At 56.9% G+C, this 23104-nt stretch overlaps 2 protein-coding genes across 4 annotated transcripts; one reads left to right on the plus strand and one right to left on the minus strand.

Annotated features, from left to right (window-relative positions):
• The first annotated feature begins 580 nt into the window (after nt 1-580).
• GLI1 (GLI family zinc finger 1) lies at nt 581-12860 on the plus strand. Its single transcript, XM_004582942.2, has 12 exons — nt 581-956; nt 5340-5458; nt 5598-5690; nt 6890-7085; nt 7279-7426; nt 7647-7736; nt 7831-7968; nt 8286-8435; nt 9409-9573; nt 10027-10257; nt 10543-10810; nt 11122-12860. The coding sequence occupies exons 2-12, from the start codon at nt 5359-5361 to the stop codon at nt 12858-12860; spliced, it is 3318 nt and encodes a 1105-aa protein (XP_004582999.2). The 5' UTR covers nt 581-956; nt 5340-5358.
• ARHGAP9 (Rho GTPase activating protein 9) lies at nt 12223-21726 on the minus strand. Of its 3 annotated transcripts, XM_058673251.1 has the most exons (18): nt 21664-21726; nt 21055-21391; nt 20524-20747; nt 19400-19624; nt 19093-19206; nt 18819-18914; nt 18533-18594; nt 18275-18365; nt 18010-18105; nt 17813-17911; nt 17520-17661; nt 17334-17441; nt 16891-16989; nt 16703-16780; nt 16499-16552; nt 16168-16302; nt 15770-15875; nt 12223-13475 (listed from the first exon to the last, which is right to left on the minus strand). In XM_058673251.1, the coding sequence occupies exons 2-18, from the start codon at nt 21371-21373 to the stop codon at nt 13304-13306; spliced, it is 2220 nt and encodes a 739-aa protein (XP_058529234.1). In that variant the 5' UTR covers nt 21374-21391; nt 21664-21726; the 3' UTR covers nt 12223-13303. The 3 variants fall into 3 exon arrangements, with proteins under 3 accessions (XP_058529234.1, XP_004583002.2, XP_058529235.1); XM_004582945.2 differs by lacking the exon at nt 21664-21726 and having other exon boundaries at nt 21055-21532; XM_058673252.1 differs by lacking the exons at nt 20524-20747; nt 21055-21391; nt 21664-21726 and adding an exon at nt 19760-19878.
• Nucleotides 21727-23104: the final 1378 nt, after the last annotated feature.

Consider the following 23104-nt stretch of genomic DNA (forward strand, 5'->3'; position numbering starts at 1 on the left):
AGGTGGGGCGGCGGCCGCGGTTCCCGCAAGTCCCAGGTGGAGACCTGCGTTTCCCCGCAAAGGTGCCTGAGACCCACGGCTGCTCGGTCACGCTGTGAGCGTGCACCCCGCATGCATAGTCCCGGCCGCTGACTCTCGCTTTTTCGTTCAATAGAAGCAACCTCTACCCTCCGCCAGAGCCCGCTGACCCCACGCCCAACTCCCAGGGGTACTCTTTACCCCAACTTTGTCCCAACCCTTCAAGTTCCGTCAGCCTCCGCAGCCCCAGAGGATTAGACCTGCGGGTAAATCACTGGGTGGCAGAAGGCTTAGGTAAACTCCCGCCAGCGTCAACGGCCGTACCTCAAATATATCTTAGTCGATGAACTTCTCTTTTGCCCAGTCTCACAATATTCTTCCCACCCCCAGCCCCTTTCCCAAGTCTGTTTTTCTGGCTCTGGGTCAGAGCCTGTTCGTGAACGGCCGATCCAGGGATCCAGGCCGGGATTTGCCGCCCTCCACCAGCAGCGTGTTCAGCGGGCGCGGGGGGGGGTGGTGTTAGGCAGTATTGGGTCCCTCAAGGGAGGGGGAGGATCCTGGGGGTCCTGGGGGTGCAATAAGCCCGGCACCCCCTCTCTGCTCCAGCCACCCCGCCTCATCCTCCAGAACGGCTAGAGGGAGGGAGATAGGAGGGAGGTAAGGGGCAAGCCGGAGAAGAGCGGCGGCGCGCCAGCGGCTTGAGCGAGAAAAAGTTTTTGCAAAAGGAAAAAAAAAAAAAGTTTGCGCTTCTCGCGGGTGGTCCCGGCTTGCGGCCCGGCTGGCTGGGCCGGCAGGAGAGCTGGGGGCCAGGCTGGGGGGTGGGGGTGGCACTGAGGCTGCTCTGCCGTGGCCCTGTCCGCCCCCCCTCCCCACCGCACACCCCCCAACTCATACTTCTGCCCTGGACCGCGCATCCCAAGCCCTGCGCCCAGACGGAGGTGAGAAGGGGGGCGGGCAGGGGACCACCTGGGAGGGTGGAGGAGGGGGGCCTCCGGGGTGTGTGTGGGGAGAGATGATCAGCTTCCGAGGGGGACCCTTCCCGGCCTAGGCTGCGGAGACCTGGGGGCTCAGAAGCAGGCACGCGGGTGGGAGAGTTATTAGAAAGTTTGGAGTATCTCCTCCCCCCCACAACCCCGTGGGTGTCTCTTGCTTCTCTGCAGTTTTCCTGCTGACAGTCCGGGTGTCTCTGTCCCGGGCCCCCGCGGGTCTCTTTGTCTGCGCCACCCTCCTGGGAAAGACTCAACTCACTTTCTGGCCGGCTGCTTGGCCCGCCAGAGCTTGGCGGGGTGAAGCGGGAGCGCCAGGTAGTGTCTGGCGCGCCAGGCCGGAAGAGTCCGTGGTTCGGAAAGCAGGGACCCCGAAGGAGGGCGCCCCAGGTGGGGTGGTGGACTTTAGGTGTGTGCTTGGGGACACAAACCTCAAGGTTTGGATTGGGGGAGCCTGCTGGGCTTGCTCGACCCCCAACTCCCCTCCCACACACATCTGCCTGTGACAGCTGCGCCTGCAGATGCGAGACCCAAAGAAAGCTGCCCAAGGTGTAGCCAGGCCTTAGAAAGCCCCCGTGCAATTTGGGGGGTGAGGGCCCCCGAGTCCCCAGGGGCGTGTGGGGCAGGGCGCTGAAGGAGGAGCTGGGGAGACCTTTGCTTGACCCTCTGACCTCGAGACCACCGGGGCAGCTGAAGCCGGCGACAGGGAGACCCCTACTGGGACTGGGCGGGACCACCGGCCGCCGACGACCTCTCCCTCCCGGCTGGCCAACATCCCCCGCCCCCAGCCCCAACGGGAGCTGCGAACCCAAGCCCCTCCTCTGGCTCGGACCACCCTGCCGGCCCGGGTTCCCGGGCTCGGAAGCCTCTTTCAGGCCCCTTGACCCCGAAACAATCCACCCTGGGCAGCCCAGCCTTGGCGATAGGATTAGGGAATGGGGGACCCCGTGGCGGCGGCGGCGGACTGAAGGTTTTCGGGAGACCGGAGTACTAGGGTCTTCCTCGGGCAGACCCTTCTATTGCAGAAGAGTAGGAGCTAAGGGCGCTTGGGGGTGGTTTTCCCTAGGAAGGCGGGGTCCGAGACCCCCTCCTCTCTCCTCCGCCCCCCAAGATCTCCGCGGCATCCCCGCCCGGCGGCGCAGACCCCGCCCTTGACGTCACTAGGGGGTTCCCGGGGGTCTGAAAGGGTTAACCCTTGGGAAGCCGGGTGGGGTGCCCAGAAGAAATCCGAGGTGTTTTCCTCCTCAACCCCCGACACACACCTTATTTATTTTTCCTTATTTACCGGGTCACTTCTCCCCGCCAAAGTTTGACGGATTCTCTTTGTGTCCCCCCCCCGGGGATCCCCATTCTCCAATGGTGCTCCCGGATGCCCTGAGAGAGGAGGAGGAGGAGGGAAGAATGTGTCCCGCCCCTCACCCCCCCACCCCACACACACGCTTGCTCGGCTCGCTCCGCTGGGCTCCCGGGGCGGGCGGGCGGGGGAAGCGGGGCAGTCGGCAGCCAGAGCCTGCGGCGGCGACTTGGGTGGGCCGGGGAGGCACGGGGGCGGGGAAGGCGGCACCGGGAAGGGGGCGGGGCCGGCTCCTGGGAGCTGTTGGGGAGCGGGGGTGCGAGGGGGGCACTGCGAGGAGGGAGCGGGTTCCGGGGGCTGCGGCGGTTGGCGGGGGCCCCCCGACCCCATCCCCAGAAAGCCGCTGGAAAAGTTGGCGGCCCCGCGTCAAGGGGAGACGTGGGTGGGCCGCGGCACGCATGGTCGAGGAGGGATGTCGCCCCGATTTTTCAACCGCGTCCTCTGGCAGTGCGGGGCTCGGGGGAGAAGAGGGCTGAAAGACCCCGGCTAGGCACGTCTGGGTGGGTAGGGGATCTCTGTAGTGCTTGGAGGGTGGGGGGTCTTGGGTGAACCCGACTGCTCTCCCTGGGTGAGTCATAGAGGAAGGAGGCGGGAGACGTGTCTTCTCCCCTCCCCATCCATCCAGCTGCCAGCCAGCTGTGCCCCCAACCCCAAGGCCGAGTTGGGGGGTCCTGGTTGCGGGGCCTGGAACTCGGCTGCAAAAGGAGGAGTTAGGAGGGGTACGGCCCTGGCTGCGCGGCTCGGGCTGGGTCTCGGGGTCCGAGTTCCGCTCCTTCACGTTCCCCCGCCCTCACCCTAAATCCCAGCATCCCGGGATCACCCACCGCGCCGGCCGGCCCGCTCCCGGCCCGTCCCCACCCCGCCCCGCCCCGCCCCACCCTCGCTCCGGGGAGGTAGCAAAACGTGGGGTGGAGCACGAACGGGAGCCGGAGGAGGAACGCTGCCGGCGGCGCGCCTCTCCTTTCTCAAGACCTAAGGAGGGGTGGGTGATAAGTTTGTTTTTCATTCTCTTCGTGCCTTTTCTCAGAATTCTCTCCCTGTTCCCCCAAAACCCAAGACACCCAAAGGTTAAGCGGGCCGGGATCCAAGCCACAGCGAACCACCTCAGCTGCTGTCCTTCATCCCTCACTGTCCTGGAAGGCTGCGGCTCACAAACCTTACCCGCTCCTGCTCAAAGTTTCCTCCCTCAGAGAAGAGAGCTGCCCAGCTCCTCCGGGCTCCCTCCCGTCCCCGCCAGTCAGTCCCTCTACACTGTGGCGAGGGCTCCTCCTGCTGGATACTAAAGATATTTGTAGGCGGGCTGTCTCCCAGGACGCTAGAGAGGGAGAAAAGAGGGTGGAAAAAAGGAACCAGACTGCCTTGAGTTCAAGGACAGACCCCCGGAGAGTTCCTGCAGCCCTGCCCTCCAAACTGGCGCCCCCGTCAAAGCAACGAAGTGGAGGGCTGGTGGCATTAATATCTTTTGAGGGCCTGGCTTGGTAACCTAGTGGCTAAAGTCCTCCCCTTTCACGTTCCGGGATCCTGTACGAGCGCCGGTTCTAATCCCAGCAGCCCTGCTTCCCATCCAGCTCCCTGCTTGTGGCCTGGGAAAGCTGTCGAGGACGACCCAAAGCCTTGGGACCCTGCGCCCACGTGGGAGACCTGGAAGAAGCTCCTGGCTCCTGGTTTTGGATTGGCTCCACTCCAGCCGTTGCGGCCACGTGGGTAGTGAATTATCGGATGGAAGATCTTCCTCTCTGTTTCTCCTCCTATCTGTATATCTGACTTTCCGATTAAAAAAAATTCTAAAACAAAAGTTTCTTGAAACTCGTATAGGCACCATTAGTCCATACCACTCACTATGCATACACCCAACATCCCACCCAGTTACTGAGAAGACTTTGGCATTTACCCTTACCTTGCAGAGTGATGCTTATTTATTTTGAGGTACACACACGCACACAACTTGCATCGAATGATTCACTTCTCTAACGTCCCCAAAGCTGGAATTGGACCAAGCCAATGCCAGGAGCTGGGAACCCCATTCAGTTCATCCACGTGGGTGGCAGGGACAAATCTACCACTGCCCTCCAGGGGGAGCCCTAACAGGGAGCAGAGTCCATACTGGAAAGACTCAGATCTGGGCACTCTGACCTAGCCCATGTTCAGGGCCTAAACTCTGCCCCCCCAAAAAGCCCACCCCAGAGTGGTGCTTTCTTTTCCTTTTTTTTTTTTTAAGATTTATTTATTTTTATTGGAAAGTCAAATATACAGAGAGGAGGAGAGACAGAAAGGAAGATCCTCCATCCGATGATTCACTCTCCAAGTGAGTGCAACGGCCGGTGCTGCACCGATCCGAAGCCGGGAACCAGGAACCTCCTCCGGGTCTCCCACGCGGGTGCAGGGTCCCAAAGCCTTGGGCCATCCTCGACTGCCTTCCCAGGCCACAAGCAGGGAGCTGGATGGGAAGTGGAGCGGCTGGGATTAGAACCGGCGCCCATATGAGATCCTGGTGCGTTCAGGGCGAGGACTTTAGCTGCTAGGCCACGCTGCTGGGCCTTTTCTTTTCCTTTTTAAATGCTTTATTTGTTTTTGTTGGAAAGGCAGATTTACAGAGAGAAGGAGAGACAGATCTTCCATCCATTGGTTCACTCTCCAAGAGAACACAAGGACTGGAGTTGAGCTGATCCAAAGCTAGGAGCCAGGAGCTTCTTCCATGTCTCCCACACAGATGCAGGGTCCCCAGGCTTTGAGTCATCCTCTACTGCTTTCCTGGGCCACAAGCAGAGAGCTGAATGGGAAGTGGAGCAGCTGGAACAGAATCCAGTGCCCATATGGGATCCTGGCACTGGCAAGACAAGGATTTAGCTACTAAGCCATGGAATTGGGCCCATGATGCCCCCTTTCAATTTGGTTTCTGTGGTGGACGTCTCCGAGGGCCTGACATGATATCACCGTCGCTAATTCCCTGCACCTCTGTAACTCTCCCTTTCCCTGCTCAGTGCCCCCACCTCCTCCATCATGTTCAACTCGATGACCCCACCGCCAGTTAGTAGCTATGGTGAACCCTGCTGTCTCCGGCCACTCCCCAGCCAGGGGCCCCCCAACATGGGCGCAGAAGGTCAGTGCACACACTCATTTCCCATCTCTGGAAGGATCTGAAACCCTGTGCATGTCCCACGGGCTTGGCATTTGGGGTGAGGTCTTGCCTTACATGTCAGCCATTCCCACATCCCTCACTCCAGCCCTGTCTTTTCTAGGACTGTCTGGACTACCGTTCTGCCCCCAAGCCAACCTCCTGTCAGGTCCCCAGAGTTACGGGCCTTCCAGAGAGACCAACAGCTGCCCCGAGGGTGAGACCACTGGCACTTCTTCCCTCTTTTCCCCTCTTCGACTTGTTTTGGAGGAGAATGTGGGAAGGTGGGGTATCAAAGGAGGAGCAGGAAAAGCTCCCAGGGCCATGGAAGTGTCAGGGCGCAGCCAGGAAATCACTGATGAGAGTCAGTAGGACACAGCAAAGTCAAGAATCATCATCACCACCATCATCATTATTATTTAAGGCACATAAGAGAGTGAGTTCCCGCCCTCTGGTGCACAGCCCCAATGGCCAGAACATCCGGGCCTGGGCCAAGCCAACGTTAGGAACTGGGATATCTTTTTTTTTTTTTAAGGTTTATTTTTATTAGAAAGGCAGATTTACACAGAGAAAGACAGAAAGATCTTCCATCTACTGGTTCACTCCCTAAATGGCTGCAATGGTTGGAGCTGAGCTGATCCAAAGCCAAGAGCCTCCTCCGGATCTCCCATGTGGTACAGGGGCCTGAAGCTTTGGACCATCCTCCTCTGATTTCCCAGGTCATAAGCAGAGAGCTGGATGGGAAGTGGAATGGCTGGGACACGGACTAGTGCTTGTAAGGGGAGGATTGATTAGCCAATTGAGCCATTGTACAGGGCCCAGGAACTGGGAATTCAAGCCAGGTCTCCCATGTGGGTGGCAGGAACCCAGTCTCACTACCGCTTCTCTGAATGAGCATCAGCAGGAAGTTGGATGCTTGGGTGGAGCCAGGCTCAAACCCAGGCACTCTGACATGGATGTGGGGGCACTTTGACCCCACATCCAATGCCCACCCCTCAAATATTTTTATTTGCTTAGAATTGAGAATTAGGACCCATAGTTGGGTACAAAATGACTTGCTTCTTCACAATTTCTTTCTTTTTAAGATTTATTTAGGTATTTGAAAGGCAGTTACAGAATGGGGAGAGAAAAACAAAAAAAATCTTTCACCTGCTGGTTCACTCCACAATTGGCCAGAATATCCAGGGTGAAGCCAGGAACCAGCAGCTCCACTGGGGTCTCCCACATGGGTGCAGGAGCCCAAGGACTTGAGCCATCCTCCACTGCTTTCCCAGGCACAATAGCAAGGAGTTGGATGGGAAGTGGAGCAGCTGGGGACTTGAACCAGCACCCAGATGGGATGCTGGCACCGTAGGTGGCAACTTTACGTACTATACCACACTCCACCACTTCTGTGTCCTCTGTCTCCTGCCCCAGGCCCACTCTTTCCTCCTCCCCGGAGTACAGTCAAGTTGGCCAAGAAGCGGGCACTGTCCATCTCACCTCTGTCGGATGCCAGCCTGGACCTGCAGACCGTTATCCGCACATCCCCCAGCTCCCTCGTGGCCTTCATCAACTCCCGCTGCGCATCCCCTGGAGGCTCCTACGGCCATCTCTCCATTGGCACCGTGAGGTGCAGGCAGCCCCGGACCAAGGGCCCCCAAGCCCCTTCCAAAGCCCACGAAAAGCCCTAGACCTCCAAGCCTGTGGAGTCACGGCACCCAGTGTCACCATCACTGCTCATTCCTTCCGGAAACCCTTCTGGAGACGTTTTGTGATCATCTTAAGTAACTGCTTTCTCTCCTCCTCCTCCTCCTCCACCTCAGCCCCTCTCTAGGATTCTCATCCCAGATGAATCATCAAAAAGGGACCTCGCCTTCTTTTGGGGTCCAGCAGCCCTGTGGGCCCCATGACTCCACCCAGGGTGGGATGATGCCGCACCCTCAGGCTCGGGGACCCCTCCCAACCTGCCAGGTGAGAGTCCCCAAAATCACAACCTGATTTGCCCTAGCCCAGGGTGCATGGGTGGGGGTGGGTGTTACAGGAGAGACAAAGAAGGGGGTCGAGTTTGCAGTATTGGAAGAATGAAGACATGGCTGCTGGGGGCTCCTTTCTTGGGCATTCAGGGCAGGACTCACCCTTCCTTCAGCCCACCTCCATTCCCCTCACCCTTACCTCTCCCCCCTGGGGGCAGCTGAAGTCAGAACTGGACATGCTGGTTGGCAAGTGCCCAGAAGAGCCCTTGGAAGGTGACATGTCCAGCCCCAACTCCACAGGCACACAGGTAAGAGGAGAGAGCGGAACCTTTTACCTCTGAGAGCCCGAGGCCAACATGTGCTGTCACCTGAGGGACCCTCAGCGTGCCTCTCCTGCCCTAGGATCCCCTGTTGGGGATGCTGGATGGGCGAGAGGACCTGGAGAGGGAGGAGAAGCCGGAGCCAGAGTCTGTCTATGAGACCGACTGCCGCTGGGATGGCTGCAGCCAGGAATTTGATTCCCAGGAGCAGCTGGTGCACGTGAGCCGCAGGGGGTAACAGGACTGGCTGGCTGGAGCCTGTAGGAAATTCTGGGGGCCAGGGTGGGAGGGGTTGTGGTTGTGGTTGTGGCTGGGTTCAGGGGAGAGGATCACAGACTGAGTGTCCAGTTGGGCAGGAGGAAGATCGGAAGCCGCAGTTCTGATTCAGAGAGCTGGCAGGGCTGCCCTGCAAGATACCACATTCCCCGTGCCCTTTCTGCTTTCCGGGGTGTAGCTGTGGGGTGTGAGGGAAGGGAAGGTCTCCTCGCATCTTGGGAGCATGGGGAAACCTAGGAGAGCTTCTGTCTCCCTCCTCAGCATATCAACAGCGAACACATCCACGGTGAGCGGAAAGAATTCGTATGCCACTGGGGGGGCTGCTCCCGGGAGCTGAGGCCTTTCAAAGCCCAGTACATGCTGGTGGTGCACATGCGCAGACATACGGGCGAGAAACCACACAAGTGCACGGTGAGTGCCCTCTCCCTAAACCCAGGGTCCCCAAGGTGGAGCCTGAAGCAGACTCTTGCATTCGTGGGTCCATCCCTCTATAAACAAATATTGAGATCATTTTGAGCACAGGGGTTCTGGTACTACAGGTTAAGTCAGCACATCCCATGTCAGAGAGCTGGTTCAAGTCCTAGGTGCTCTACTTCCAATCTGGCTTCCTGCTAACACACCTGGCAGGGCAGCAGGAGATGACCCACATATTTGGATACCTGCCACCCATGTGGGAGGCCCAGATGGACTCCACTGCCTTTGGCCTTGTCCCACCCTAGCTGTTGCAGGCAACTGAGGAGTGAACCAATCAATGGAAGATCTTTATTTCTCTTTCATTTTTATAAATAAATAAATTTTATTATCTTTTAAAAAATATTTATGTTTTTATTGACTTGAGAGACAGAATTACAGAGAGAGCAGAAGAGACAGAAAAAGATATCTTACATCAACTAGTTTACTCCCAAATTGGCTGCAACATCCAGGACTAAAATAGGCTGAAACCAGGAGCCAGCAACTTCATACAGGTCTCCCACATGGATAGCAGGGGCCCGAAAACTTGGGCCATCTTCTGTGGCTTTCCCAAGTGCATTGTAGCAGAGCACTAGACGGGAAGTGGAGCAGCTGGGACTAAAACAAGCACCCATAGGGGATGCCAACACTTCACGTGGAAGCTGTAGTGGCCACAATGCCAACCCCTAAATAAAATCACGCATACAGGGAAAGCTGCTCTGGCTTGACCAGGAGACGTTTAGAAGCTGCTTCTAGCAGCTTCTGTTCCCCCATCTCTTACCTGCCTGTCCTGTCCCCTGTCCTCCAGAAGACTCAGTGTTCTCCCACCTTGGGTCCCCCCGATACATGTCTCTTTTAAGATTTAGGGTCCTTTTTTGTCTTTATACCCTTGTGTCTGGGAGCTGTACTTTGAGACACAACCCCCCTTCCCTAGTTTGAAGGGTGTCGGAAGTCGTATTCCCGCCTGGAAAACCTGAAGACGCACTTGCGGTCGCACACAGGCGAAAAGCCATACATGTGTGAACACGAGGGATGCAGCAAAGCCTTCAGCAACGCCAGCGACAGGGCCAAGCACCAGAACCGGACCCACTCTAATGAGGTGAATGTCCTGACTCATAGGACACGCCCAACTTGAGGAACCACTTCCAAGGGGATCCCCTATAAAAACCCCCTTAACACAGCACTTGCTGCACAGAGGTGAGTCCCTCTCCCCATAAACCTAACCCAGAGGAGGTCCTCCTGAAATCATGGATTTCCATGTGTACCCCACCTCCTTCCAGCCAGCCCAGTGTTGACCTGGAGAGACCAGGGGTCAGAGGAGACTCCCCACCCTAACCAACCCCTGACTTTATGAGGTCTCCAGCCCCGTGTCTCCTGCCTCTCTGTTAAGTCTGGGATGTTCATGTTTCTAACCCTCTTCCTCTAAGCCCTCATCTTGCATCCCCACTCTCCTTGGATGCTGCTGTCTTCCTCAACTCCTGGTCCACTCACACCTTTCCCTACTCATCCACTCTCATCCCTTTGCCTCCTGCCCTCACTGTGCACCTGACAGAAGCCATACGTGTGTAAGCTCCCTGGCTGCACCAAGCGCTACACAGATCCCAGCTCACTCCGGAAACATGTCAAGACGGTGCACGGGCCTGATGCACACGTGACCAAGCGGCACCGGGGTGATGGTCCCTTACCCCGGGCCCCAGCCCTTCCCACCGTGGAACCCAAGAGGGAGCGGGACGGAGGCCCCATCAGGGAGGATGGCCGACTGACAGTGCCAGAGGGGGCCGTGGTGAGAACCCAGGCAACCCTGTCCCATCTCGTTGATTCCCTGGCAGACCCTTTCCACACCACCTGGCCCCTCCTTGGGATTCACTCGTGTCCTTCACACCAGTGTTGCTCCTTGGGTTGCTCATTATCAAGGGAGTTTGGTGTTGTTCCCTTCCTCGCCCACTCCCCAAACTCAACACTGTTCTGGCATGTTTCACCTGCCCAGCCCGGTGTGCACCTGCCAGCCACCCCTAGGCTGCCGCCGTTGCCCCTGGGACACAGGTATCTACCCTCTTCTCACCCACAGAAGCCACAGTCGAGCCCTGGGGCCCAGTCTTCCTGTAGCAGTGACCATTCCCCTGCGGGCAGCGCAGCCAATACAGACAGCGGGGTGGAGATGACTGGCAATGCAGGCGGCAGTACCGAGGACCTGTCCAGCCTGGACGAGGGGCCTTGTCCTGCTGGCACCGGCCTGTCTACCCTTCGCCGCCTGGAGAACCTCAGGCTAGACCAGCTGCATCAGCTCCGTCCAGGGGTGCCCCGGGCTCTCAAGCTACCCAGCTTGACCCACACTGGTAAGATGTGGGTGGTGGGAGGTGATCTGCCTGGAAGCTGAGGGTAAGCAGATCACCTGGCAGAACTGCCCACAATAGCAGGCACCTTTGCTCTCCAGTGATTAGAAACTCATTTACGATACAAAAAGTCTCTGATACCAGTTTGCTCCCTGAGATTGTGTAGTACACATCCTATACAACTGTGCACAGTGGCCTGGACTTTGGATATGCATGAGAGAGATGGAGCTGAGCAGGCAGGGTTAAGGAGCCTGTCTCTGGGGTGAAATTCCGGGGGCCATCTGACCACCTTGTTTCCTCTCCATCACTCATAGGTGCCCCTGGATCCCGCTGTCTGGGCCCCCCAGTCTTCCTTGACCGCCGCAGCAGCAGCTCTAGCAGCATCAGCTCTGCCTATACTGTCAGCCGCCGCTCCTCTCTGGCCTCCCCATTTCCTCCTGGCTCCCCACCAGAGAAGGGGGCATCCTCCCTTCCAGGCCTCACACCTGCCCAGCACTACCTGCTCCGGGCGAGATATGCCTCTGCCAAGGGCAGTGGCGTCCCACCCACTTTGGCACCCAGCCTGGATCGGAACGGGGCTCTGCCTGCACCTCCTTGGAGAAGCCGAGCTGAGTACCCCGGATACAATCCCAACGCAGGAGTCACCCGGAGGGCCAGTGACCCCGCCCGGGCTGCTGACCGCCCTGCTCCAGCCAGGGTCCAGCGGTTCAAGAGCCTGGGTTGTGTCCACACTCCACCTACCATGGCAGGGGGAACAAGGAGCTTTGATCCCCACCTCCCATGCTCTGTCTATCCTCCACAGCCTCCCAGCATCACCGAGAATGTCACCATGGATACTCGAGTCTTGCGGGAGGGACCAGAGGTTGGGACCTCCATGATGGCCAGTGGCTTGAACCCTTACATGGACTTCCCGCCCACCGATTCCCTGGCATATGGGGGACCTGAAGGGGCAGCTGCCGAACCTTACGGTCCTAGAGGCCCAACAGGCTCCCTGCCTCTCGGGCCCGGTCCGCCTACCAACTATGGCCCCAACCCCTGTCCTCAACAGGTTTACCCTGAACCTGCCCCAGAGACATGGAATGAATTTCCTTCCCATCCGGGGCTGTACCCAGGCCCCAAGGCTCCAAGTGGGGCCTATAGCCAGTGTCCTCGACTTGAACACTATGGACAAGTACAGGTCAAGCCAGAACAGGGGTGTCCAGTGGGGTCTGAGTCCACGGGGTTGGCGCCCTGCCTCAATACCCACACACATGAGGGACCCCCACGCCCACAGCCTCTGTTCTCCCACTACCCGCAGCCCCCTCCTCCACAGTATCCCCAGGCAGGCCCCTACCCCCAGCCCCCCTCTGAGTATCTTCCTTCCGAGCCCAGGCCTGGCTTGGATTTTGATCCCTCAACTCATTCCACCGGACAGCTCAAGGCTCAGCTAATGTGTAATTACATACAGTCTCAACAGGAACTGCTGTGGGAGGGTGGTGGCAGGGGGGATGCCCCGGTCCAGGAAGCTCCCTACCAGAGCCCCAAGTTTCTGGGGGGTTCCCAGGTTAGCTCAAGCCCCACCAAGGCCCCAGTGGCCGCATATGGACCTGGTTTTGCACCCAGCTTGCCCAATCACAAGGCAGGTTCATATCCTACTCCCCCACAGTGTCATGACAGTTTTGCCACAGGGACAAACAGGGCTTCCCACAGGCCAGCGGCACCACCCCGGCTTCTGCCTCCCCTACCTGCTTGCTATGGGCCCCTTAAGGCTGGAAGCAATAACCCCAGCTGTGGTCACCCAGAAGTGGGCAGGCTGGGAGGGGGTCCTGCCTTGTACCCTCCTCCTGAAGGGCAGGTGTGCAACCCGCTGGACTCTCTTGACCTTGACAACACTCAGCTGGACTTTGTGGCTATTCTGGATGAGGCCCAGGGGCTGAGTCCTCCCCATTCCCAAGACCAGGGGGGCAGCTCTGAGCCACCTTCCTCAGGGCCCCCTAACATGGCTGTGGGCAGCATGAGTGTCTTGCTGGGTTCCCTGCCTGGAGAGACGCAGTTCCTCAACTCCAGTGCCTAGAACAGAGGGCCACGACCATCACACAGCCCTGTTTTGCTAAAGTGTGTCCAACCCTCTGGTGATGCTAAAGAAAGGAGTCGCAGCACCTGCATAGGATGCCACAGGGATGGGAGGGCTGGGCTGGAGGCTGTACATAGTCTGCATTATGTTATGGAGAGGAATTTGAAAATGACACTGTTTCCTGGTAATAAAGGAACTGCATCAGACAGAATGCCATTCCACACTGCTTCATGTGTTATCTCAGGGGAGGGTGGCCACAGGTAACAAAAGGTGCAGTTAATCCTCCCGTGTGTCTTCTAGAGCAGCTTCCTCACCCCATTGCAGCCTCTCGGCTCAGATAGTCACTGGGGACACAGGATTCAAAGTGATGATCTCCAAACAGGATGCCAAAAGGGTAGGTCACAGCTAGCTGGAGGCAGGTTTTCCTTCTTTGCCTTGCCTGGTCAAGGGAAGAGACTAGCAAAGTCAGTGAGCATCAGCTGCACTACCTGGCCGGGATACAGGGCATGAGCTGCTGGATCTGCAGTTTCCTGCTCCGGCCGAAACAGGGTGGGTCCAAAAACGATTCCCAGGTTGTGGGGCGTCATGCGATTCTTATCGGAGTGCGCTATCACCCTGTGGTAGAGGCCAAGGGCAACAGTGAGCAGGAAGCCACAGCAGTAATTATTCTGCGACACCCCATGTGGAACTGGAGGAACTGAGAAGCCTGCAGGTGCCCAAAGCCTTGGGATCCCAGACCTTGGGGCATAGAGATGGGTCAAGATGCCCTGCTTGCCCCACAACTGCCTCCTGCCAGCCTCAGGGACATCCCCTAGAGTCCTCCCTGCTCATCACCTCAGATACTCCATCACTCAAATGGCCACCCTCCTCTCGGCGGTCATGATTCAGATTCAGCCTGGCCAAAGCACCGCCCAGCGGAAGACAGGGACAGAGCTCCCTTGTTTCTGTCATAGCATCCTTAGCCTTGTTGTCTCCTTTCCCGACTTGATGTTAATTTTCTGAAGTTTTTTTTTCTTAAAAAAATTCATGGACGAGCCACTATCATGGTTTAACTGGCTAGACCCCTGCGTGCAAGCACCAGAATCCCACGTGGATGCTGGTTCATGTCCTGGCTGCTCCACTTCCAATCCAGCTCCCTGCTAATGTGTCTTGAAAAACAGTGGAGGATGGGCCCGGCGGCGTGGCCTAGCAGCTAAAGTCCTCACGTTGAACACCCCAGGATCCCATATGGGTGCCGGTTTTAATCCCGGCAGCTCCACTTCCCATCCAGCTCCCTGCCTGTGGCCTGGAAGGGCAGTCGAGGACGGCCCAAAGCCTTGGGACCCTGCACCCGCGTGGGAGACCTGGAAGAGGTTCCTGGTACCCGGCTTCAGATCGGCGCAGCACCGACCATTGCGATCACTTGTGAATCATCGGACAGAAGATCTTCCTCTCTGTCTCTCCTCCTCTTTGTATATCTGACTTTGTAATAAAAATAAATATATCTTTTTTTTTAAAGATTTTATTATTATTGGAAAGCTGGATATACACAGAGAAGGAGAGACAGAGAGGAAGATCTTCCATCTGATATTTCACTCCCCAAGTGAGCTGCAACGGGCCGGTGCATGCCAATCCGATGCCGGGAACCTGGAACCTCTTCCGGGTCTCTCACGCGGGTGCAGGGTCCCAATGCCTTGGGCCGTCCTCGACTGCCTTCCCAGGCCACAAGCAGGGAGCTGGATGGGAAGTAGAGCTGCCGGGATCAGAACCGGCGCCCATATGGGATCCCGGGACTTTCACGGCGAGGACTTTAGCCACTAGCCCACGCCACCGGGCCCTAAATATATCTTTTTTAAAAAAAGCAGTGGAAGATGACACAAAGCCTTGGAACCCTGCACCCTCATGGGATCAGCTTTGGATCAGCTCAACTCACGCTGATGTGGCCATTTGGGGAGTGAACCAACAGACAGAAGATCTCTTTCTGCATCTCCTTCTGTCTGTAAACCTGCCTTTCCAATAAAAATAAAATACACCTTTAAAAACAAAACAAAATGGGCCCAGCATAGTGGCCTAGTGGCTAAAGTCCTCGCCTTGAATGTGCTGGGTTCCCATGTGGGCGCCAGTTCTGGTCCTGGCAGCTCCACTTTCCATCCAGCTCCCTGCTTGTGGCTTGGGAAAGTAGTCGAGGACGGCCCAAAGACTTGGGACCCTGTGCCCACGTGGGAGACCTGGAGGAGGTTCCTGGCTCCTGGCTTTGGACTGGCGCAGCGCCAGCCATTGCGGTCACTTGGGGAATGAGTCATCTGTTTCTCCTCCTCTCTGTATATCTGACTTTGCAATAAAAAGAAACAAAATAAATCTTAACAATAAAATAAAATCTTTATGGAAAATCCATGTTATGAAAAAGCCTTATGCGTCGAAAGACAAATTTCACAACACAGTAAGCATCTTTTAATTCCTTTTTGCCCATGAATTTTGTTTTCATTTATTCGGAAGGCAAGGAAACAGACAGAAGGATGAGGCAAAAAGAGCTCCTCCCTCCACGGGTTTACTGGTTGGGGCTAGTTCAGGAGAAAGCCTGGAGCCCGGAACACCAACTGGGTCTGCTTGTGAGTGTCAGGGATTAAAGTACTTGGGCCATCTCCACCTACCTCTACCTATGGTATACCTTAGTAGGAAGTGGAGCTGGGACTCTAAGCAAGGCCTTCTGCTAAGGGACATGCAGCTGTCCCCAGCGGTATCCTTAACCTCTGCACCAAACACCTTCATCCAATTTTCATGAACCTGTCAGGACCTCCTTCTCTCCTCCCTCTGTGCACTGAGCTTAGGTGCGTCCCTGCCTTCACCCCAGCGAAACCCATTTCCTGTGCAAGCTCCCTCACCTCCTACCACCCTTCATGAGCAAAGTTAAAGTTGTTCAGGCTTCCCACCTGCATAAATGCTCCAGGAGGTACCGTAGAGTATCATGGTTGGGCTTGGGCATCGAGCCTATTAATTCTCGTAAATGAGACAGACGCTGCTCTGCTTCAGGAAGTGCTGAAGAGGGGATGGAGACAGATCATGGGAGGTTAGGGAGACTGACAGAATAGGGTGGTAAATTCACTACTCATTCTTAGGCCTGGGAAAACCCAACTGCAGCCTCAGGATTCAGTTCAGCTCCCTAAACATTCACATAGCAGCAACAACTGGAGCTGGCATGTGAGCCAGTCTGCAATTACCTCCCACCCCTGTGTCCAAAATGGGACAGAAAGTGTCAAGGAACTGATATAACAACCATGTCCACCCTACCTGCCAAATGGGTGTTGCAATCAGAGCTCCCAACTCTTACCCAGAGAAGCCTGGAAATGGGGCAACAGCAGCGAGGGCACCAAGGGCTGTGGCAACTCCCGGAGAAAAAGCTTGAGGGCTCCAGTGACCACATGAATGTCATCCCACTCGGCACTGTCCAAGTCCAGTCGGCCTTCTGCAGGCAGAAGGTGCTTTAGTGCTGGGTTCAAGGCCACAGGGGCCAGCAGAGCTCAGGGGCTCAGCTAGACCTCAGGAATAAATGCAAGGGGAGGCAGCCCAGAGGAGCAAACCAGCCAAGGTAGGGATGAGAACACACCTCCCAGGAGCAGGGAAAATGGGGAGCAGGGGTGGGGGGCCCTCCAAGGAAGTACCTTGTCCTGGCTGTTCTGGGAACATGTACCTCCCGTCAGAGGTGACCGCCCGCTCTGCAACACAAACAGGAGCTCAGATGTGCAGCTCCAGCCAGAAGGTCTCCCAGTTAGCCAGCTCCCGGTTCATGTCCGGCCCACCCAAAGTTCTCAGGCTTGAAACATGGTCAGAACCACCACTTTGCCCACCCCACACACCCTTCTCACCTCGGTCCACCAGGAAGCGGAGTTTCTGGACCACAGCCAAGTTCCCACTCACACGGTAGATGCCATCCACATCTAGACCTAGGAAGCGGCAGGGAACAGACAGGGAGGAGCCTGAGAACCTGGATGGGCAAGGCAGGAGGGCTCTGCCTGGGAAAGAGGAAGACACAAGGGTGGCTCCCGGAAATGACCTCTTTTGTCCACAGCGGCAATGCAGAGTCGCACAAAACTAGGGACTGTGTCCCCTTCCCTCTGGCACAGTGATTCCAACTGGCAGCCGAACACCTGGTCTGTAAAGGAAGAAGAGGGGTGGAAAGCTAGTGCCAGCACAGCCACTCTGGAAGCCCTTCCAGGTCCTCCCCACCCGGAAGCAGGAGTGGGGCTGACTGTGCCAGGTGGGGGATGGGTGTTGCCAAGAGGTTCATCACCCTACCCTGATCCCTAAACAACACTCGGGATGAATAGTCTCAGAAAATTTTGATCCAACTCTGGGAAGTGTAGGTGGTTCTAGCCACACTTAAGTGTTTCCTTCTAGGCAATGGGCCCGTGCCTACCCGAGTCAGGCATGTTATAGTGTTTGCAAAAGCATAAACACGCCAAGGAGCAGGGCTCCAGCCAGGTCTGGCTGGCTCACCTCGGAGCAACCCGCGCTCCTGCAGGCTTTGCAAAGGCGGTCTCTTGGCTATAAGCCGCTTTAGCTTGTTGCGTATTCGGTTCTGCTCCGCACCTTCAGGACAGCGACCTGCGGCAGAAGGATCAGCGGGGAGTTAAGGCCTAGCAGCCAGGCCGTCCCACTCCAAGTGTCCGGCCCACCTCTTACCCGAACTCCGGCTACCACTCAAGCGCAGAAATGGCCTGGACACCGGCTCCTGCTCCTCTTCATCGTCCTCCCCGCCGCTCAGCTCCCCCAGTTCGGAGGGACCAGAGCCAGACAGACGCAGCTCCAGGGGGTTCTCCCGATCCTGGTCATAGGGCAGAATGAATGGTGTTGACACAAGGAGACCCTGCCCTGCCGCCTGGGGTCCTAAGTCCCACCCCAGGCTAACCAGCACTGGACACCATGCCCCCTAACCTCCCCGAGCCAGGCCCTGTTCTCTCTCCCTCCCATCTAACCAGCCGCTCGATGACAGCGCGCAGAGCACGGTGCCAGGCTCGCAGCTCACTCTCGTTGTCTGATTGCAGCAGGAACTCGTGGCCTGGGACCGTGCGAATCTAAGGGGTGAGAAACGGAGTGGGGGTAAGGGGGCGCGAAGAGGAAAGATTCACATGGCGGCCAGTGTGACTTTGGGGAGGCGCAGGAGGGCACTCACGTGCAGGACATTGCGGCGGCTGGACAGGTGGCGGCCGTGTGCCAGGGCTGCCCCGCGCAGGTCCACGCTGCTTTCTGGCCGGCTGCCTGCGGGCCCCTGCCAGTGTAGGTTGGGGGGAGGAGAAAACTGAGTCCTAGAAGCGTTTTCCCTTTGACCCAAGGGCTGCCTGGTGGGAAGCATCTTCATTTCTGCATTTGTTTCTGCCCGGAGAGGGTGCCTCCACCCCTTGCCGTGGGGACCAAAGAAGCGCCTAGGCCACACTCACCCAGCCCGAGGAGGGCGCAGTCGGCGGCGGCTCTCGGTAGAACACCAGGCTGTTACCGGCTAACACCACCCAAGACGGGCCCCAGTTCTTCCTGCGGGTGGGGTGCAGTGGTGACGGTAAAAGATCAGGCTAGAATTGCCCGCGCAAGTGCGCTCTGGCCACATTGCGCTACACGCTGCACCCGCCCCCAAACGCCCTGAGCCTAGGGCCTCCCTTCCCCCCCCCCACCAACCCCACCCCTCACGCTGTCTACCTCACCTGAGTTTGCGTCCGCCCTGGGCAATCTTGGTCATGTTGAGCAAGCCTGACTTTTCCACCTCCTGGGGAAGACAGAGAGGGATGACTGTAAGCCATCCAGTGCTCTCCCACCACGCCTCTCTTTCTCCCTCCCTCAGGATCGCTCAGGAACCAGTTCCCTTAAAGTTAGGGGCAGGGAGGGCTGGGTTAAGGAGTATACTCAAAAAGAGGAAGACATTTTTGAGGAGCAGGAATGGGGGGAGGGACAATGTAATTTGACATTGACAAAGGAAGGGGCGGGTCTCACGTGGGGGTCGTCCAACAGCTGCGGCAGAGGTCGCACGGGCTGCGAGCTGGACGGCTGGCTGGACTGGGGGATGCACTGGCCAAGGCGGGGTGAACCCTGTTGGGGAGGGGATTGGAGCAAACAGGTGGAGGAACTCCCCAGCTCTGGGGGTGGGGGAACCCTGGCTGGAGTGGAGAGAGGGGGCACTGATGGGGATGAGAGACAGACTGTGTGGGGAGTAAGGCAAGAGGAGGAGAAAGTTAAGGAAAGACTGGCTTTTCTGGGGATCTCTCACCTGCGGGTCAGGCAGTTCTGAGGTCCCCATGTCACATCCGGCACCTTTGGTCTGAGGTAGCAGCACACCGTTCTCCCTGTTCTGGGGCTGGGTGCCCTCCATGGCGCCGGGGATCTGGGTCAGAGGAGGGGGAGATGAAACTCCTTCAAGTTTCTCCAGGTGTCCTGGCTGGTGGTTCCAGCTCTGGCTTCACCATCTGTTCTGTTCATCTCACTGCAGCCTCAGGCCACCCCCTACCCCCCCGCCCCGAGAAAGCACACTGCCCCACTCGTGAGTGCTGTGGGAAGGCAGGAAGGCTAAGTCTCACCGTGTCCGGCATGCGTCTGCGGCGTGGGGGCTTCCAGGATTTGGAGCCCGTCAGCGAGTTGATGTAGAAGCAGCGTCCGGAGTCGGGGTCCAGGTGCTGTTCCCACACATCCAACTTCTGCAGCAGGGGACAGGTGGGGCTTGGCGGCGGGGACCGAGGACAGCGGCGGAGGGCCACCAGGTTATAGTACACGGGGGGCTCTGACATGAGGGGCTGGGATTCTGCCTGTGGAGAGAGCAAGGTGAGGCGGGGAGGGAGTGGGTGGTTACTTGGTCTCATCCCTCTTCCAGCTCTCCCTCCTTAACGCCCTCTAGGCCCTTACCTCCCTCTTCCCAGCCACCTCCCGCTCCATTTCCTCACCCCCGGTGACCCAGGCCTGGGGGAGAAGCCCCAGTTCCTCGGCCGCTTCTTAAACCCCCTCTCTCTTGCACTGGCTGCTTTCCTCCTCGCTTCCTGTTGCCAACTTCCCTCCGCCCCCACCCCACCCCCACCCCAGGGCCGCAGGAAAGGGGAACAGGCATTTTTGTGTGTGTGGGGGGGTGAGGGAATCGCCCCACCCTCACATCCTGCAGGGTGAAAGAAGGCCTGAGGGGTCGCAGATTCCTGGGTCCAGGGAAGGAGGAGGAGTGGGTGGGAGGAGGGGCCGTTTTCCACCCTCGGGCGAGAAAGGAGAGGGGAGGGGCTGAGCGGCTGGGTTTGCTAAAGGGACTTACTGGTGTCCCCGCTGGCAAGACGGGACACACTGCAGACTTGCCCGGCCCGGGTGGGAGGAAGAAGGGGCTTCTTTCAGTCCTTTTGGACCAGGCTTCCTGTCCCCTTAGGGCCTTTGCTACATGCCTTCTCTACTTAAAATTCCTCCCAGTTAGAGATCCCATTACAAGCCTTCTGCATCTTCCCTAATCTCTTCAGCCTTCCCCACACCCCTCACTTTTCTCCCTGTGGCACTGGAGGAATACCAGGGCCATCTCACTTGTTTGTTTCTGTGTGTTTGTCCCTTGAGGGCAGGGATGTAGTTTGTCTGCTTGCCCTGGTACCTGGAACAGAGGCCGGGCAGGGCAGTAGCTAAGGGCCTCCCCCCCACCACCCATTGATCAATTTGGCTCAGACGAATAGCAGGGACCCACCTTATTGGCTTTGACCTCCATCAGCAGGTCTTCCTGAGAGAGAGCTCTTCCACCAAGTCTAGCCTGGAGGGGCTTCTGTTCGCTGGATCTCAAATTGGCAACACTGAGGCTTCTGTATATTTTGGGGGGAAGGGGAGGAGGCTCCTCACACTTAGCCTGGGCTCTGCTTAGGGATGCCTGGGACAGGTGCAATTCTTCCCGGGAGCCACGCAGCAACTTTGGCCCTGGAAAAACAGGATCAAGATGGGGAGTGGGGGAAAGGCAGGTGATGAGGGGCACCAGCTTGGCTGGGTTCCCGCATCCTGAGAAAGCAAGAAAGGCAGAGTGGGACTGTAGGAAAAGAGGTGAGATCTGGAAAGAAGGCTTGGTGCTGGGAGAGGTGATGATGGGGTGGGAACACAATGAGGAAAGGCTGGTCAGGGGAAATCGGAGAGGTCAGCTGAAGTTTAGAGGGAGGAGGCAGCCTCCTACCAATTCCTAGCAGCCAGGAAAGTGGGAAGGCGCTAGGGGGAGGGCGTAGGGCTTACTTACCTCCTGGAGTACAGAGGGATTGGCTGGGGCCACTGACCATGGGGCTGTGGTAGGGTACAGACTCCTCTGTCACATAGGCAGCAGGGACAAAGACAGGTCTAGAAGTGGAGGGTGCTCCTAAGCGCCTGGCCAGCCACCAGTCTGAGTTGGTCTTTCGAAGTAGTAGGAACCTGTCTCCTTCAGCCAGGGACACCTGCCGGCCATCTGCCCCAGTGTAAGTAAAGGCATAGAGGGCATAGAGTTGGGATCCCTGAGAAGAACTTCGGGGTCCCAGCCCCAGGCTGCCCCAGGTACTTGGCCACCATCGCCCGGACAGCATAGTGGTCAGCACCGCCACCTGTGAGAAAGAAGGGGTGCAGAAACGCTGGAAGGGTGCAGGCCAGGCTGCCTTCAGACCGTGTGACATGGGTCTAGGAGGACAGCAGCCTAGGACAGGAGAGAGGGTGGGTGAGGGGCGGGGACGTTATGGGGGCTCAGGACTCCTAGGGGAGGTGTCTGTAAGGAAGTATATAAGTGAGGTGTGGGAGGATGTGGTCAGCAGGGCCACGTGGCCAGCCGGGCAGGAAATCAGAGGAGCCAGGCCTGGTTCACTCAGGTTCCTGCAAGTACCTTGTGGGTCCCCTCAGGAGATCCAGGAACATGAAGAAGTTGGTCCTGGGTGCTGGTGTTGAGTGTCGTAAACTGGGCACAGGAAGAAGATGCAGCAAGAGACAGAGACGTAGTGACAAAAAAAAAAAAAAAAAAGCCTGTGACCCTAGCATTAAAAATGTGCACAGGAACCACTGTTTCCGTTAGCCATCACCACAGACCTAAAGTTGCGTACTTCCTGTGTAGACTCTGAGAGCCAGGGGCAGAGGAACGGTAGAGATGAAGTCAGAGAGAAAAAGAAAGTGGCTGGGAGAAGCAGAAACCTTGACCTCCCCACCTGTCCCCTCCCCCACCACACACCTACCCAAGCCCAAGTTGTGATTGGGGAGCTGAGAACCTTGGCCTACTTGTGTATACCTACTGTATACAGCCCCCTGCAGTGTATGGGTTCTTTCATTAGCACTCGTAACAACCACCCGTTGAGTACTTCCTGTACTCAAGGAGCAGTGTTAGGGCTGATGATAAGCAAACTGAATGAGCTCTCTTGTTACTCATGGAGAGGTGGACCTCACTTTAGCTGATAACCCTAAACTTACTCTCAAGAGTTATAACCGAATCAAGGATTAGCATAGTACAGATACTAGGACTGGTGGATGTGGTGGGGGTGCTGATGTCAGCTTCTCACTGGTGGAAGATGGGATATGATCACCCCTGGGCCACCAGCTCTTTATGAATTATTTATTTGAGAGAGAGGGAAATTGAAAGAGGGTGCTCCCATTTGCTGATTCACCCTTCAAATGCCTGCAAAGGCCAGGTGTGGTCAGGCCAAAGCTGAGAGCTGGGAACTCAAGCTATGTGTCCCAACTGGGTGACAGGGATCCAACCACTTAGCAGAGTACCCTGCAGCCTCCCAGGGTGTACATTAACAGGAAGCTGGAATTGGCATTGGAGCCAAGACTTGAACCCAGTAATCCTGAAAAACGTTTATGTATTTGAGAAAAGGAGAGGAGAGATAGCAGTTGAAAATGCACCCTTTGGGAACAGGTTTCTCTTCCCTTTCTCTGAGGTTCTCCACTGCCGTGTGTGAGGCTTTTGCTTGGGTTTGGAGAGCTGCGTGGAGTGAGTGACTGCCAGTTCTTCCCTGACATGTGATCTGAGGGCTAGGTGGCCATACCAGGTTTCTGCCTCAGATAGTTTAGTTTCTTCACTGCCAGTGTCTTCCCACTTCCAAAGTAATGACTAATTTCATCCATTCACTCATTCAATTGGTGTTTGGTTTTTTAAATCTTTTTTTGTTTGTTTGTTTTTTAAACTTTTAAAAAAAAGATTTATTTATTTTTATTGGAAAGGTGGGTATACAGATAGGAGGAGAAACAGAGAGGAAGATCTTCCATCCGATGGTTCACTCCCCAAGCAGCCGCAACAGCTGAAGCTAAGCAAATCCAAAGCCAGGAGCCAGGAG

This window comes from Ochotona princeps, chromosome 15 (assembly GCF_030435755.1).
Source record: "Ochotona princeps isolate mOchPri1 chromosome 15, mOchPri1.hap1, whole genome shotgun sequence".
In the NCBI taxonomy this organism is placed as follows: domain Eukaryota; kingdom Metazoa; phylum Chordata; class Mammalia; order Lagomorpha; family Ochotonidae; genus Ochotona; species Ochotona princeps.

What these genes read in the sequence shown, in the direction of transcription:
- GLI1 (XM_004582942.2), top strand. Translation starts at nt 5,359, where the DNA reads ATGTTCAACTCGATGACCCCACCGCCAGTTAGTAGCTATGGTGAACCC. An exon ending in GACCAACAGCTGCCCCGAGG is followed by an intron (nt 5,691 to 6,889) that starts GTGAGACCACTG and finishes CTCCTGCCCCAG; the next exon opens with GCCCACTCTTTCCTCCTCCC. An exon ending in AGAAACCACACAAGTGCACG is followed by an intron (nt 8,436 to 9,408) that starts GTGAGTGCCCTC and finishes CCCCTTCCCTAG; the next exon opens with TTTGAAGGGTGTCGGAAGTC.
- ARHGAP9 (XM_004582945.2), bottom strand. Translation starts at nt 21,460, where the DNA reads ATGTCACACGGTCTGAAGGCAGCCTGGCCTGCACCCTTCCAGCGTTTC. An exon ending in CTGCGCCCTCCTCGGGCTGG is followed by an intron (nt 18,106 to 18,274) that starts GTGAGTGTGGCC and finishes CTACACTGGCAG; the next exon opens with GGGCCCGCAGGCAGCCGGCC. An exon ending in GCCGCCGCAATGTCCTGCAC is followed by an intron (nt 17,912 to 18,009) that starts GTGAGTGCCCTC and finishes CTCACCCCTTAG; the next exon opens with ATTCGCACGGTCCCAGGCCA.